Source organism: Symphodus melops (genome assembly GCF_947650265.1).
Source record: "Symphodus melops genome assembly, chromosome: 4".
NCBI lineage: Eukaryota > Metazoa > Chordata > Actinopteri > Labriformes > Labridae > Symphodus > Symphodus melops.
This window is the reverse complement of record NC_136694.1, coordinates 26,237,710-26,254,478: the sequence shown is the minus strand read 5'-3', so window position 1 is coordinate 26,254,478 and position 16,769 is coordinate 26,237,710. Positions and strand designations below refer to the sequence as shown.

Genomic DNA, 16,769 nt, shown 5'->3' with positions numbered 1-16,769 from the left:
GGGAAGTACGAGGGGGTGCAGAGGGGCGGCTGTGGGGATCCCGCCTCAGAATATGGTGGTCTCGTACTTGGTGCTGACGGGGCGCCTGTTGGAGTCCCGGTGGTCCAAGAGCCAGGTGGTGCTGCCCAGGGACTGCATGTCTGGGTCCATCTCCAGGGGGTCAATCTGCCGGAGGGGAGGGAGGGAGGAGGGACGAGAGGAGGGTGTGAGACGGGCAGCAGCCGAGGCCATTGCGTCACACTGACAAGTCCTCAGCTCACACACGTGCATGTGGATTAGAGGTACAGTCCAGTGATCATGTTCTAATCACAGACACTCAGGGCTCAATCCACAACATGGAGGATGTCTGACAGAAAATACTCTGTGTTAGACGCAGCAGTAAACCAAAGCCACAACCCTCTGGGAGTAAAAAAAAAAAAAAAAACACACAACACACTGATTAGTTGTTCAAAAGCAACGTCTGCGCTACGACAGTGGCTCCTACCAACACGGGGGCTGTTTTCATTATATAAGCAGTCAAAACACACATACTGTCAAATTTACTGCGAGCTAAAAATGAATTTTAAATAGCTAAAAAAAAAAAGCTCTCAAGATAAGGCATTTTAATTGTTTTTCATTCCCTGCAAATGGATGACAACTTCAGCTCAAAAAAAGATAGTAAAACAAAGGATAAGAGCGGGCGCTTAAAACCAATCAACAGACAACTTCAACCATCTTGTTTACAAAACCGTCCCTGGCACCATTAAGCCAACAGTCCTCAGAGAAGCATAAATACAGAGGAAGCAAATCACATCAAGAAGCCCTCTTCTTCCTGGATGTATTTAACCACAGAAATAAAGAGACCTCTAACATGTGCGATGACGATGAGCGATGGGAAAGTAAAGGGATGAGAAGAACATTTATGCCTGAAATATAAATATCCATGTGACAGGGAAGACAAAGTGCACTGCAGCACCCGATCGACAACAACAACAACAACAACAACAACAACAACAACAACCGAAACAGAAAGAAAAGAAAGAAGAGGAGGGATAAGTGTGAAAGCTGATGTGTGGTGATCACAGGTTTAATAGAGGAAAGGAAAGAGAAGGACCTGGACTCCAGGGCTAACAGAGTGCAACGGGAGGAAGGAAGGACGGTGGGTAGTACACGTGTGACAGTGACAGCAGCGGCATTCGAGCAGAGGGGCACCCTGGGAAGCAGGAGGACCAAGAAGACAAGAACAAAGACATGTTAAAAAAAAATGAGAGAATAGAGGGACAGAGCATTTCAACAGATTATCAAGCAGCAGCAGTCGGAGCTGTTGGCACCTGTCTGGAGCTGAAGAAGGCAAATTAGTCAAGAAAATGATTCCGCTTCTTCTTGTGTTCTTGTAATTGACATTCACCACAACCCTCCCCTAAAGAGCGCCTGTCCAATCACAGCTTAGCAACCGTAACTAGGCACGGCAGGTCTGTCAAGGTTTGGATTTGTACACATGTTAAAGCGGTGTGCTGAGGCTGTTGTAAGGATAACGATTCTGGGAGTGCAGTGTCTTTTTTTTTAGCCTTCCGACAAACAAACAAATCCATAGTAAGGACTTAAATTCTCACTGTTCCTCTTCTGTAACGTGAGCTGCTTACATTGCACGCTCTGCTAACTAGGTTACTACTGTAGCCACGCAGTGAGACTGCGGAGGCAAAGAAGCACATTATTATGTAACAGCTTTTTATGGTTGCAGGTTTAAAAAAAAAAGGGAAAAAAAAGCCTGGTTCACATACACATCGTTTCCCACGGCGTGGAAGGAAGTCGAAAATAGATACCACACAGTGAAAGTTAACTTTCTTTTGTTAGAAAATGAACACTTGTATGTATGAGCGTGTGCATGAGCAAACTCCTGAAAGTTCCTGAAGTTTTTGGCGTGGGCTGCAGGTGTGAATGCATACGGACGATTTTTTTACTCCAGATTTACTTGGTAAAATGTTTGTGTGTGGTTGTGGTGAGCCAATGTGTGAATGAAGCAGGAAATATGTAAGTAAACTTCACTGCCAGCGTGCAGGTGGAGGTGATGCAACCAGTGCTTTCATAGTGCATGTCGTGAGGCAGCTCCGTAATCTTTCCTGCTCCAAGTACTGTACTACATATTTGTTGATACTGTGAATACATTGTTACATTGTAGCCCCCCCCCCCAACCCCACCTCCATCTGACAGGGCAAGTCTGTAGCTGTGAGGTGCATATGGAACAACTCAGAAAGATTTCAGGGCTCGCTTTTTTTGTCGTTGTTGTTTTTCAGTCGTACATGTGTAAAAAAAGTCTTTGCTTTACTTTGCAATACAGTACAACTTTCTCCCCCCAGCAGGAGCTTGCTTGTTCTACACACTCGCTGATCTAACATAATCCTTACAACCCGACTATCTTCAGCCCATAAATTCTGCCAGCAACATCGTCTTTACAGCAAGAGTCATTTCGACTGCTCGAAATGAGAAGCCTGTCACTACGCACTTCTGTTTGGAAACAAGGACCAATTGTTTCAATCATAATGAAGAATTCTCAAAAAAAATATCGTTATTTTAATTGATTGTGCCATGCAAACTTCCCAGTTGTAGCAACAGTAACTCAGGAGGGTGGGAGCTAAATGGTTAAAAAAAATAAATAAATAAAAACCTTATGGCTAAAACATATTCTTTTCAAACTGCTATTTTTTGTAGCATTTACACAGCCATAAAATGCATTAAAACAAATTGCAGGAGATAGAAGTCCCCCCCCCTCCCATCTCATTTAAAACTTAAACAACCAGCCAGACTCATTATGCAGCTCTGTGATTACCTCATATATTATCCTCACAGGCAGGTAGTAAAACAAAGTGATTTGTGTCTCTGCAGAAGCATGTGGTCAAACAGTGTGCGTGCTTCCGGCTGTGCAGCTCTCTTAGGTGACAGTGATCACTGAGTGCTCATTATATGCAGCCTGAGAGGTCAATGCATCACTGCATGGCTCAGAGTATACGTGGACATTTAGGCAACACACTTAATCAATAGTGAGGAAGCAGTGGATCGGTCTAACCAGCAGGGCTGAGCCCCCAGAAACGTCCCGGAGGAAATCATAAACCTGCCTGTGGGCAACAAATAAAACTCCACATTCATCATGTTTCACATATGCATGAAAAAAGAAATCTCCTCTGATCTCAGTGACTCAGATTTAAGGGGTGGGCGTGATAAAATAGTTAGCAAAGTAATGACTCATCACTTTCCGCCACAAACACACACACAAATCTTCATTTCTAAGAGTTCTTTTGGGGATTCAGGAGGAAGAAGTCGGTCACGAGGTCGGTGTACCTTCACTTAAACGTGATTGCTTTTCTACTTTACCTTTGTCCTTTAGAAAAATCCACAAACACAGGAGCACACACAGAAAACACATTCAACAGGTATTTGTGAAAAGGGGTTGTGAAGGTGGTACTCACTGCTGATCTCCGCATACTATTCCATGTCTGAGAAACAGGACGGCTGGATTTGGTTTCAATCACCTCCGGGCTCAGAGACGTAGGCGGGACATATTGTCTCGCCCTGGTTTGCATTGCCATCTGATAGGCCACTTCAAATGCCTGTCCCAGTGTGAGGATGATCTCGTAGGTCTGTGTCTGTGTGAATAAAAATGTTGAGTCAGTGATATGAGACAATCATTTGTGATATCAGCTGGTGTTGACATAAAACAACTTCGGCATGGTGGTTGTTCAAGATAAAGCATTTTATTTACCTTTGAAAAAAAAACCTAGAAAGTGATTTTACAATCCTGACTAAACATTTTAATGTGTTTTCTTTTTAGCTCGGAATAACACATTCAAGAGTTAATATCATTTATACGACTTCAGACTCAGTTACTGTTATTTAATTGGGTTTGCAGAATCTTTAACAATTATTTCTGCATCACACAAAACAATATTGTATTGCACACTAAAGTGCTGCTCCTCTCGTTGTTAGGATAATGACTTTGTGTAATTATATGTTGGGCTCTGGCTTGAATATCACATCGATTTTCAGGGAAAAGTCAGAGCAATTAAACAGCACATGGAGCAGTTGCGTTAAATTAAAAATAAAGAAGGCAGAAAATTGTGTTTCAGCCTTGTTAAACTTTAAAACATGTTTCCCTGCAGTTGGCAGCATCTGCCAAAAAAAAGTAAACTTGTCATTAACCTTTACAGAAGCTCAGGCACAAATGATGATGATTTTCTATGCCTGTATATGGAAATGCCAAAATGCCATGCATAGCAGGAGCAAAACCTCAATCAAGTCATTCGATGAGCCAATCACGGAGATAATGTCTGCAGGATGCTTCATGTTGATTTAACAGCAGGATACCCAACATCGCACAAAAGAAAGTGTTCAAGATAAGCAACTGATGAATTTACATCATGCATCTCAAATATTACATGAAGACTGAGTCGTTTGCTCAATGGATCACGAGGAATCATTTTGAGTAGACAGTGATAGTGTTGTTGATATTTTTTCTCAGGAGAGATTTTGTATCACTCACCACTTCCACGGTGCTGAAGACGTGGCAGAAGTGGTGGCCACTCTTCAGATCCTTGGTAATATAAGCAAAAGTGCAGAGGTCATCTGGGTCCTGAGCGGCACATGAGATGTTCCTGATCTCGTGCTCCGCAACTATAGTCTGATGGAAAGAGGAGGGGAGTGAGTGCTGGAAATCAGGCCCTTAATGGGGGCTGAGAGAGTCCGCTGAAATGTTTGCTATCAACAGATCAATACAAACTCGAGACACACCACATACTTTCCCATTACCTTTGTGGCTGCATCAATGAACTTGACCCCTCTATAGGTAATGGATAGTATGACTACTGGACCCTTTCTGGAATCCTTTGATTTCTGCAACGAGTATTGGGAGGTGAGTGTACACAGTAAAACAAAGCACAATGGTTCAAGCATTATAAACAGTAATATTTATTACTATAGGACGTGCACAGAATTTCATGTCTGACACATGTTACAGATTATATTATAGTTTAGCTAGAATGTATTTAATTGGATTAAACACTTCAGCTTGTGTACTTTGAAGTGAAAGTTACTTAAAGTTACTCACCCTAATTTTGGCACAGGCATCTTGTGTGGATTCAATACCTCGAAGATCCCTGATTATCATTGATCCTAGGTACTGAAAGAACACATTAAAACACAACAGGGTTGGTTTAATGCAATTTCAGCTTGGGTGCTGACCACAGAAATTATAAATGAATGATGTCACTTCAATTTTGGCATTTGATAGCTGCCATCTTGTTTTATTAGGATTTAGAAGTACACCTATTTCATTGGATATCCATTGTCATGTTTCTATTCTAATTTAGATTCAACGAAAGGGGAAATATAACTCACAGGAGGCAGTGGCCTTATTTATCATCAGTAAATCGGACCATAGTGAATCAAAATAAGCATCATGCTAAATCACTTACAGTCCAACTACAAACTGAGCAAGTAAATAAGAAGATTATTCAACCAGTGCAGTCTTCTCCTGCTGGCCTCTAGAAAGAAGCTTTAGGTCACTTTCGGCAGCGGTTCTCAACTGGTGGGTTGGGACCCAAAAGTGGGTCCACAACCTGAAAAACAGTCTATGTTGCTGACATGCGACTGTTAGTGTACGACACTTAAAGTGCAATAAATGTTTTTCTTGACATAAAGGAGGGCATTTTGTAAGACTGTTACCTTGCTAAAAAAAACAGATTAAAAAAAAGACTTACAGTTGCCTCGTATCCGCAGGATTCCAGGATGAGTTTCTCAGGCTGGTGATGCCAGGCGGATACGGTGGCGTAGGTAGCAGACTGGCTCGGCGGCCGGAGGTTTAAACGAGAGTCTTTATGTCGTTCGCTCTGTCTGTCCTGTAAAGTGAAGAGGGAACATGGTCAACATTTTTTATTTAGGAAATAAAAGTCCTGCCAGTTTTAGCCCTTTTACACAAATACAAATCTGAGTCTGTATAAAGGGCTATTATTATTAGTATTATAGTTTTGTGCAGCTCAGTCAAAGTGGTGAGTACTGTATACCTTCTGACTGTGGAGCATTAGTGTAAAAGCAGCTGAAGTCTGCTTGGTCAGCGTTTCTCAAGAAGTCCTTTATGATCTGCTGGTTTGTTCATAAATATTCATGCTGAGGTTCGGGCCTTTTGGTCAAAGTGGGCTGTGCTTGGCTCTCTCATAAATCACTTGACAGAGTAAAATATACCATTGGAAATAATCCACTAAGCGTTGAGGGAAAATGATGAGTATAGATTTTAAACTTAATGGATTCCTGCGAGTGCAATCAGGACAACTTTTCCCTGATCTGTGGACGCTCATCTGTGTTTTCTCTTCGTCATCTGTGAGTCAGAAAAACCAGGGCTGCCATCTTGACTGTGAATGTGTCGTAAGCTGACCTTTAGCATTTGGTAAAATTTGATCACTGCCTTATTTTTGTTTTTTATTCCTCAAGAGGAATCAAAGAACTTCAGGGAAGCATAACTACATATTTCTTCAATTAAAGAGCAGATTTGAGACAGTTCTCTTTCTAAGCTTCTCTTTGCCCGAATGAGTTTGCTTTTTAAACCTTCTTCATCACCAGAACGTTTTAGAAAGTCACCCAAATAGCACGCCTTTGTTTCATTCACAATAATGATCTCAACAGTTGTCCCAATATGTGGATCAGAAAGTTATTTACAGTATTACGCAGCTTAATGAAACGTTGATTCTTAATATGAATCATAGACTGTATAACAAGATAAACACAAGAAGTTAAGATCTATGTCAGTTCTGTTTACAAATGCAGCTTTCGAAACCAATCTTCACCAGTCAAACAGACTAGACCAAGAATGGAAAGCGTGATGAAGATTAACACAAAAGGAGCTGAACTTTATCGATCTTTGGGCGTCTGCTTTAAACCACAACACAAATCTGTTCTGCTGTCAAATGTACCAACCTGAGGGATCTTTGCCCCATTATTCGTAAGCTAAAACGGAGGGACATTAACACTGGGGCTCCACCAGCCAGATCCATTCTGTATATGTCGTGGCTCCAAATGACATAATCCAGCACAAAAGCTCAGGACCCGTCATGCTTGGCAATTTAATACAACAGGAGGGGAAGTGACGCGCCAACCAAAAATATATATAGTAAATGGGTTTATTCCCCCCTGGTATATTGTTATAGTTATGAAAGCTCAGTGTAAGCACGTGGATCTCTGTCACAGAATTTGTACAATCTTAAAAGAAAAATTCAAGCACTCCCAAGGAACCAAACCACATTTCCAAACTCTTTAAATCTTAATCATCACATCTACACTCTCTCTTTCCAGCTAAAAGACATTTTTGAGATGTGAACATTAAGCTTTTTACTGGTGGTTACTAGTAAATGCACACAAGGCATTTCACAATCACCGTATTCAACTTCAAGCATCATTTTATCCTTGAAATCATAACGTTTAAAAAGAAGCATTTTCAAGCCATATCATTTCACTGGCTTGTATCTTATTGCAAACCTTTAATACTTCTTGAAGGTTTTTATTGGTTACACTCTGATGTGGCTGTGGTTCTTTGGGTCAGCCCACTGCGTCAGAAAAATGTGGCTACAACTCCAAGAGCATGTGACAAGACAGCCTGACACATCCGGCTGTGTACAGCCTCCTCCTCTATTATTCAGCCAGTCGCTCACTGAAAGTCTGTTCTTTGGTGTTTTCCCAGAAGAAGATAAAAGAGGAAGGACTCACTACAGAGCGCGGCCTCTCGCAATATGAGCGCAAAGAAACGCTACAGTCTTGGTCGACTCCTCTCCGCCTCCGGTCTGTCTCAGTCAAGGGCAGGAGCATGTCCATGGAGCGACTGGTGTAGGGGTCCATCTGACTGAGGGGGGATGTGGTCTGGGACAGGAGGTCATGAAACTGCCACATACAAACAAACAAAGGAGTCCAAATAAACACACAAACAGCACAAATTAATGGTTCGACAGCACCGTCTACACGGCTGTTTTCACTGATCTACAGCCAAGACTAATCCTCAACAAAAGAGCCTCTTCCATGGAGATTCTCAATTCTTTTCAGGCCAGTATAATCTGCCTGGGAAATCAGCCCTCAGTATTTAACTGTTGTGAACATAATGATATTGAAGAATCTCGTTCCAAAATTAGACATCGGTTGCTAAAAAAACTGATCCATTTTCTGACAAAATGATGTTGGCATGGAAATAAAGCTTCTCATGAAATGTTGTTTACCTTCTATCTGAAGCTGTGTTTGGAGTGTGCTTCTAAAGAAAGATATCAGGGTGTAATCTTTGTTTGTAATCTCTATTTAAATACTGAGCACTAGAACAACATATGTGGAACCAAAAAATCGCCAGTCATCACTAAATGTGGGTTGTATTGGAAAGGGGAGCTTTTTTAATTGGGCATATTGACCATACCCATTGTGTTACTTAATAAGCATTTACAGCATGTTTTTGCACCCTAAAGTAGGACTATAAATGCTGTTGTCAGATTCACACATTTATGTGATTTGAAGCTTATTATTCAACTGTACTGTTTTTCTAACTTCAAGACAGGGTCAAGATCAAGTCAGTTCCACAATGCATGCATTCAGACGACATTTTTCTCAACCATGAAGCTCAGGGTAGGAGGCTCAAATACATATCATTTTGTGTTCCTGATTGCGAGTCCCAAAAAAAGAAGGATTATGACAAATTGCCGTCGTGATCACTTGAAGACTCAAAACTGGAAAGAGCCGAGTTTGAAAATTTGGAGAGGTATCTTGACATTTTCAAATACTTGATAATCCATTAGCTAGAGGTGGACAACAACGGCGAGCATTAGCTTTGAGCCACTTCTTCGCCATCAGTAAACTTTTATAGTTTAGCACAATATATTGGGAGAGAGAAAAAGTCCAAGCTGGCTAAATGTTAGCTACAAGCACCAACTTCAAGTGTTGAAAAATGTACAATAAACTACAGTTCCTTAAGTGGCCACTTGAGGCTGGTGGTAAAGGCTCAAAAAGTCCCATCAACACCCATTTCAAAAAGCCCATTGTGAAAGCAGATAAACACTCGTTTGAAGCCGAGAGGAATTGGCATAATGCTGAGGTTAGCTTTTTGAGTGACAGTTGGTAATGGGTTATTTAGGCCAAATGTCCCTTTGGATTCACACTCTTCATTGTCTTTTTCATTTCAGTATAATCATGAAGCTGTAAAATGGTTCTGATTTTGTGGCTTTCCCACCTGAAGCATTGGCAACCTGAAATAAAAATCTTACAATACCCTTTTAAAATCAACAATTGTGCTTCCTTCCTTCCTTGAGCGTGATGTCAGGAAAAATGCCTTCTTGATAAAATGGTTAATAAAGCACTAACAATGAAGACTTTATCACAATGCAAATGAGTATCAGGTTGTAAATCACCAGTCTTACCAAGATTGGAGACAAACGACGGGACTTAGAAGGAGCCTCTTCATACGGTCTCTCTGCTAAAGAAGCAATGATCCTCTTTCTGTGGCCCAGGGGACCAACCTTAATAACCTAGAGAGGACAGCATCAGGGCATATCAGGCAGGCTTTTCAAGTGCATTGCCGCATAAATATCTCAAACACACACATCTATCTACTGTGGACCAAGCTAATAGAGATATATCTAAAATACACTGACACAGAGTTGGTGGCATGAACCCCTCTCTGGCAAGCTTCCACGAGCAAACAGAAATGACTCTCGTCAATAATTCAGCCTCAATCTGTTTTGCCGTAAGCTTAAAGTACAGCACTGTCTCCTTCCCAGGACGCTCTATAATTCACGACCCATTTTTTTTTTTAAACAGTGCTCAAATAACAGAGGAGAATTTGACGATTTATGGGACACAGTATGTAAATAAGCATGCCATTTGTTTCGTTTTATCACAAGTTAGATATACTATACTATTTTAATGCTGCGATTTCCCCCCGACACACCTCTATCTCCAGTATCTCTGTCTCTTTAAACCATTTACAAATGCCTTTTCCGCTTCTGTTGCTAAAACCCACTGAGGAGGTAGTATAGGTTAATTTTATGTAGTCAAAACTCATTATCCTAACACTGTATATTTGCATAATTGGCTATTAACATTCATGCTCATCCAGTGAAGGTGGATGTCGAGTGATTAATGTTACATTTGTAATTATGTCGCTGGTACAAAATACTCCATAACAGGCTCATATGCTTCTTTGTCTGAGGGCTTCAATTATTTATTCAGTGAGAGTCTGAGGACGAAGAGGCAACTGGTCTTTTCTCTGGATTTCTGGTGCTGTTTTCACTATTTTCATGTGCTGAATTCCACTGAGGCCAGTATGCAAGAGGTATGTGATACAGGAGAAGATTTAACTATTAATAAAGAGCCGTGGGATTTTATGGGAGTGTAAACCAGCCCATAGATCAAATTGATGGTTCATGTTATTTGCTGAAAGATGCTAGAGAGGCTGAAAGAAAATGAAATGGGCAGAGCAAGTTCTGCCAAGATGCTTAGAGGCAGTTCCGCTGTTCTGCACACTGAAAGTAATGTGCCCTGCTCTTACACCCATCTTTCTGTACTAAGTCGCAGTCTGCTGGACACCACCCCTCTAACACTGCATATACTGTATGTCTGGCCGCTGCTGCAGCTGTTGCAGCACTCTGCTATTTTGCCACCACTGTCTTTGTGCTTATCACAACAGAACACACATGGAAATAAATAATATGATCTCTGTAAAGAAGCTGGTTATCAGCCTGTTTGGATTGTCTGGTAGCCTGTCACAACATAAACATTGCATTTGCCATTGTCAGTTCTTGCTGCTTTAAGTCTGAAACTTTAACAAATATAATATCAGCACATCATTGTAATCTGCTTATGAAGGCTTTAGAATCACAAGTGGCAAGTCACCCAAATAAATATGTCAACCAATATCACACCCTGACATGATTGCACCTTTATTATACACATTTGACACAAGCGTTTTGTTACGTAATGCTGTTCACGACACGTTTGGTTAGAGAGGTTGTCTTCTGTCATTGAAAAAAGACCTAAGACATATTTACATGCACATTTGTTAATATATTGCACGGGGAATGTGCATGTTTTAAAAACGTATTTTTATTTAAGGTATAATGTTGATGCCACTCGATAGTCTCTGCCATGTAATGGCAACATATTTACATATAGACAAAGGCAATTGTCTTAAATGGGTTGGATAATATTATTATAATAAGAAGTCAGAAATACTTTTATTACTCGCATCCCTTCCTTAAATGTACAAGTGAGTTATGTTTGATCCCCAACAACAAAAACGTTTCAGATAAGTTAGAAAGAAAATGTGTTTTGATAGCATTTGCCTTTAATGTCTCGTGTCTCCCTTTTATCACCTTACAAAGGCTCAGAATCTCATGACTACAGGGGGATACCACAGTTTTAGTCTGAACACAAACTCACTAATGGACAAAACATTCCAACTCTTGCATAATTTATCCATCCCTTTCACAAGTTTATTCCACCAAAAATGAGTACTTTATGATTAAAAATGTGCATAATATGTTACATTATTTCCAAGAAGATTAAAACTAATTTGCAATCCCCCGTCATCGATCAGCATATTGCTCTTCAATTTAGATTGTATCTGCTAAGTATCTACTAATTACAGAGTGATGCTTCTGTTGTAATTTAATGCCTACACTTTCATTATTGAGTATCTCTGTTATTTCAGGGTTGTTTTTCAAAGAACCTCTTAACCTCAAACGTGATCCCTAACTCTTGATAAGATGTGAGATCACACTGTGACACCTGGTCCTGAATGTCCCAACACATGAGGTCATTTTTTAAGAGCTTAAGAGACAATTTACTTCTTATTCCATCATCCAGAAAAGGCCAAAATACAAGAGACAGTTTCTTACATTGACAATCTCCAGCTCCCACAGGTTCTTCACACACTCCAGTGTGCGGTAGCCACTTGAGAGGAAGTTGGGCAGATATTCATGCAGACCCAGACCATCTAGCCACGAGGCAAGAGATGTGCTGCCATCACAGCCCAGTGCTTTTACCTGCAGTGAAGGGAAAGTCAAATGTAAGAGAGCGGCTACTCTCTACAGAGAATAGAAGTGGGGGTGAAAATGTTATATAATTCCTTCAACGTTTTGTTTGCAAATCTACTTTTCTTCACAAAATTACCATCACATTAAAACTGTGTAGTTTATTACTTTTATTCTTGATTAAATACCAGAAAACAAATGCTATTGTATAGCAACATACCTACTATACTATACATAATTTCAAAATGTAGCCTCAAAACTTCCCTCTATGCTTCGTACAGTATATACTAGATATCAGAATCAGATCAGTTTTCACTGCCAAGTACTTGTAGTCATACAAGGAATGTGTTGTTTTGATGCAATTTGTGTTTGTACTGTCCTCCGAGTTAAAGTCATTGAACATGTTAACTTTCTTGACTGAATCACTTATGAACCCAACATGATGAACATGCTGAATATTCCTGATTAAATTCCCCATTGTCATTGTGAGTCTGTTGATTGTAGCGCATTTTAGCCCCGCTAATGTTAGCATAACAGTTCAGCCTAGCATTCTGTAGCCACTAGCATGTCCTCTTAACATTTACATTTGTAGGCTTCAACACTTCAACTTCAAATTAAACATATACTGTACATATATCCCCCTTACTCTTCCTTTTTCAACTACAGTATAAACCCTGTGCTAAAAGCTCATTTTTAGCCCATTCTGACTGCATTTTGATTTTGAATAAGAAAGCATTTAGTTTAATGCACACAAGCAAACAATATAATGCAATATGTTACATTTCTCCTATCTGAGAGTCTGGTGAGAAGCTCAATTATGGTGAAGGTTGTCTTTGGCGTGGAACGGTGAAATTCCAAAGAGAGCATAAGCAAAGATAATGGCCCGAGGGAAAAAGGAAAATATCGTTTACTTTGCATCTATGCCTTAAATTAAAATGTCAAATTAAAACCCAAGAATCAAGTGACACCAAAAAAATGGAAATAAAAGTCTTCTTCAGGATGGGAACTGTCCACTTTTTTTTAAAGGGTTTTCGTCATGAAATAGCCATTTGAGTAAAGAGTTTTTTTCAGAGTAGAGCTTCCTGGTTTTTCTACCCTTTTGAAGTGTTTGTTAAAACATTCCGATTAAATTGATTTTTTTTTACCTCTAAATCCAAGTCTGTGTGGTTAAAATGGTTACCAATGGACTGTTTGTTCTTGGAGCACTGCTAGTTTTTCAGGTTAACAAAACTGAATCTCTTTTCCCTTTCCTGTTTATTTCCCCAGTCATTATTTTGATAAACATCCTGACATTTTGACCTCCTTCTTAGACACCGTCAGTCACTGCTTCTCCTCGGTGCCGAGGTTAAGTTATGATGTTAAGTACCTTGGGCAAGCTGCGTGCCGCATGAAGGATTTTCTTTCTGTGTCCTGGGTCAGTGATCCCCATGTCTCTTAGATCCTGGTCCTCCATCACGTTACTTCCCTGTACGAGCACAAACGCAAGAGACACACACAAGTAAACGCATTCACGCACAGGCACACACATACGGAGCCATACTCAAACACAGGCAGGTAAACATTCACACACAAACACACAAGCAAAGGCACAGAAACAATACACAATAGGGACATACAACAGTACAATATATGAAAACAATATTGTAATTCGGTGCATAGTGAAGTGATGTAAATATCTACACACTCAGCAGAGTCTTCAAATGAAATAGTACTGACATACAAACATAAGGACATAGGTCAATCAAAATATCATGACTTGTCCTACAATGTAAATACTACTTAAGCATAATGATAGTAGTGCAAACACACTCATTCTTATAAATTACACATGAACACACAGGCAGAATATGCACACAAGCAGAGTGGGAGGACAATGAAGTCAAATGAATTGAGCATGCCAAGAGTAATCAATCTGATCTGGTGCGACTCAGAGGGAACAAAGCCTTTCTAACTGCAGCAGCATCTACTGGATCTTTGTGCGGCTGTGTTTCGTTGAGGCAAACCAAATTCTCAAAGAGGAAGCGCAGAACACTGCACGACACTTTTATACACATTTCTTAATTTAGCACAATGAACAACAATCGTGTTCCACCTACTGAAATCTTCCCTGACAAGCAGATTCTTGTCTATTTCATGTAGCCGTACATATTTGCCGCTCCAGCTGCTTTGTCATCTTATTCTCGTTTATAGGCAGGAATAAAGATACAAGGAGAACCCTGAAAATGTGGAGCTAAGCGTTTTTTTCCCACTGGGCTGCCGCAGATTGATTCTTCCCGGCCAAGAATGTTAAAATGTTCTGTAGTCTTTACTCAATCTGCTCTTACTGGATTGGTTTCGGAGCACAATGCAGCTGTGTTCACAGGCCTGTATCAGGGTATGCAGTCTAGAGATTACTCACTGATCGCGAGAATAAAGGTCAAAATGAGGCAGGGTCTGATGTAAGGGAGGCCAAAAATAGACTCTCCACTTTTATTAACACGGTTTGAAGTTTGATGATGCCTCGGGAGACTCTGCAAACTTATTATTTCATGCTGCATTTGAAACATGTGACGGGAATGTATGGTTCAGTTCTTACATAGCTTATGAGCTTTGGTGGTTTGATTTAACGTGATACGACTTGCAGATGCAGCCATGGTAGTAGTCCTTCATCTCTCTAAATGCACTCAGTTAATGCAACAGTGAATTAGAATTGCTCTGCTGCTCTGCACCATAGAAAGGAAGTGTTTGGGAAAAAATGATTTTGTGAGTTTTTAAGAGTCAGCAGGCATAAAAATCGTCTTAAAGAAGATGTAGTTAATGTGTTACAATATGGATGCTCAATTCTACATTCTAACGTTTAAGAAAGAGGAGGCTGCAAGGATGTGATTAAATATTCATGGAGGTGACATGCAATGTAAATGCATGAGGGGGAACTTTTTTTGGCCTTGTTTCAATACAAGTTCGAGATCAGAGCATTCTGATGTTCACGTCCAGCGAGATTGATCACATCTGAACAAGTCCAGCACATTCTGAAAGGGCACAATATAAAACATTCACAATGTCCGCCTGACTACTCTGACCTTTCCCTTGTTTGCATCTTCTACATCCTTGTAAATATCCAAGGGTAATTTGCCTTGAGAAGCTAATGATTTATTTCCCTGATACATCACTTTTTTTTTTCGTTACTTGTGGCGTGAAAATGAACATCAGGATGACTAATGATCCATCGTCTTCTTCAAATTATATTCCCAAGATCTCGAATATCAGAATCAGAAGCAACACAATAAGACAAGAAGTTGCTCTGTTTTCTATTTAAAAAAAAATAGTTTGGCGATACAGGGACATACACCAATACTTTTAATAATTAGCTTGCTAATTATTAGATACCTCAGGCTAAATTGGGCTATTAAGAGAAATGTTGCATGTCATTAAGCAGGACTGATTTATGGCACTGGGTTTACAAGAAGTGTCTATTAATTTAATGATTGCATTGGTTGGTTAGGGGTTAAATTTATTGCATTTGTGAAACTAGTGTTCAACTTCTGACGAGAGAGAGAGAGAGAGAGAGAGAGAGAGAGAGAGAGAGCTATGCAAAAGCTCCAATAAGAATTGAGGAGTATAACCATAATTAGCATTTCAATTTTCCAATATTAATATTCTGTAATCATGTCATAAACGTACATTTTTGATAAAGGATCTTTGGGGTCCAGGTGCTCCTGTGGTAAAGATGCATTGCATTGTTTATGACTGCATGATCAATGATCTGCTAAGAGCCAAGAATCCTTCATTGCATAGCATTCCTGTTATCTTTTGAATGTGTATGTGTGTATACATTTACAAATCAATGTGTTAAAGAGTTATAGTACCACTGTTAGGTTTTAAGAGCAATTGTTCCCTACTGAGGTGCAGTAAAGAGACAGATAAGACAGATGCATGTTGAGTTTCAGCAGCATAACGATCGGTTGATTAGGCATAAAAGAGCTGGTGTGTGTTCATGTGAAAAAGGCATGTAGGATCCAAATCAATCAGGGATGGGCGGGTTGCAAGAGTGGTGGTCATGGCGAGCAGAGAACGAGAGAAAAAATTCATGAGCAGCAAATCTATATTATGAATATATGTGAAGCTTTGCTTAAAATTGATCCAAACCTGGATTTAAAACCATGATGTGATCTGAACTATGGTTTAGTGATGCGTCTCTGTCTGCTAATGACATCAGCTATATCTGGCACTCTGTCACTGAAATGTTTTGGTACCTTTTTGTTTAAGACTTACACTTTAAGACTTATGATGATTTCCAGCACTCGTATCATACTGTACTTCTTTAATCTTAATCTTAATATATTCTCTGATGTGAAATACTACTTTAAAACAAGTTGCAACATTTTGACCAAATACTGCTGTTGTGATAATTCCACTTTTTGTGTCATTGTCTACAGGTTGCGTTTTTTTTTTTTTTTTTTTAAATGGCTTGCACCTCCTTAATGTGCATATAACCACCCACCCTCAAATAGATGTCTGACCCTAAAGCTTGTACTGTAGTAAGTGTGGTGACATGGTCATAGAAGCACTATTATGTGTGAGCTCAAACCTCACTAGACAGAAAAACAGAGCAGAGAGCAGCAGTCCTCCACTCAAACACTTTGTGAGTACAACCACTTTCCCTCTGAGCATGCTGGTCCCACTTAACTCAGCTCAACTGTGAGAAACTGATGTAACATACATCCTATTGTGCTAATGCAGCTCTGTGGTCTGAAAAATGTACACGTTTGC

General features: G+C 40.0%; 1 protein-coding gene across 2 annotated transcripts in view; it reads right to left on the bottom strand.

The window, feature by feature from the left end:
* anks1ab (ankyrin repeat and sterile alpha motif domain containing 1Ab) overlaps window positions 1-16,769 on the bottom strand; it is a 44,054-nt gene that overhangs the window by 3,990 nt on the left and 23,295 nt on the right. For both annotated transcript variants that reach the window (XM_079341844.1, XM_079341845.1), the window contains 11 exons: window positions 13,387-13,485; window positions 11,886-12,032; window positions 9,408-9,515; window positions 7,726-7,896; window positions 5,730-5,867; window positions 5,078-5,149; window positions 4,780-4,863; window positions 4,514-4,651; window positions 3,444-3,620; window positions 1,094-1,192; window positions 68-165 (listed from right to left, as the gene is read on the bottom strand). In XM_079341844.1, the coding sequence (XP_079197970.1) occupies window positions 68-165; window positions 1,094-1,192; window positions 3,444-3,620; window positions 4,514-4,651; window positions 4,780-4,863; window positions 5,078-5,149; window positions 5,730-5,867; window positions 7,726-7,896; window positions 9,408-9,515; window positions 11,886-12,032; window positions 13,387-13,485 (1,331 nt within the window). The remainder of the gene's footprint in view (window positions 1-67; window positions 166-1,093; window positions 1,193-3,443; window positions 3,621-4,513; window positions 4,652-4,779; window positions 4,864-5,077; window positions 5,150-5,729; window positions 5,868-7,725; window positions 7,897-9,407; window positions 9,516-11,885; window positions 12,033-13,386; window positions 13,486-16,769) is intronic.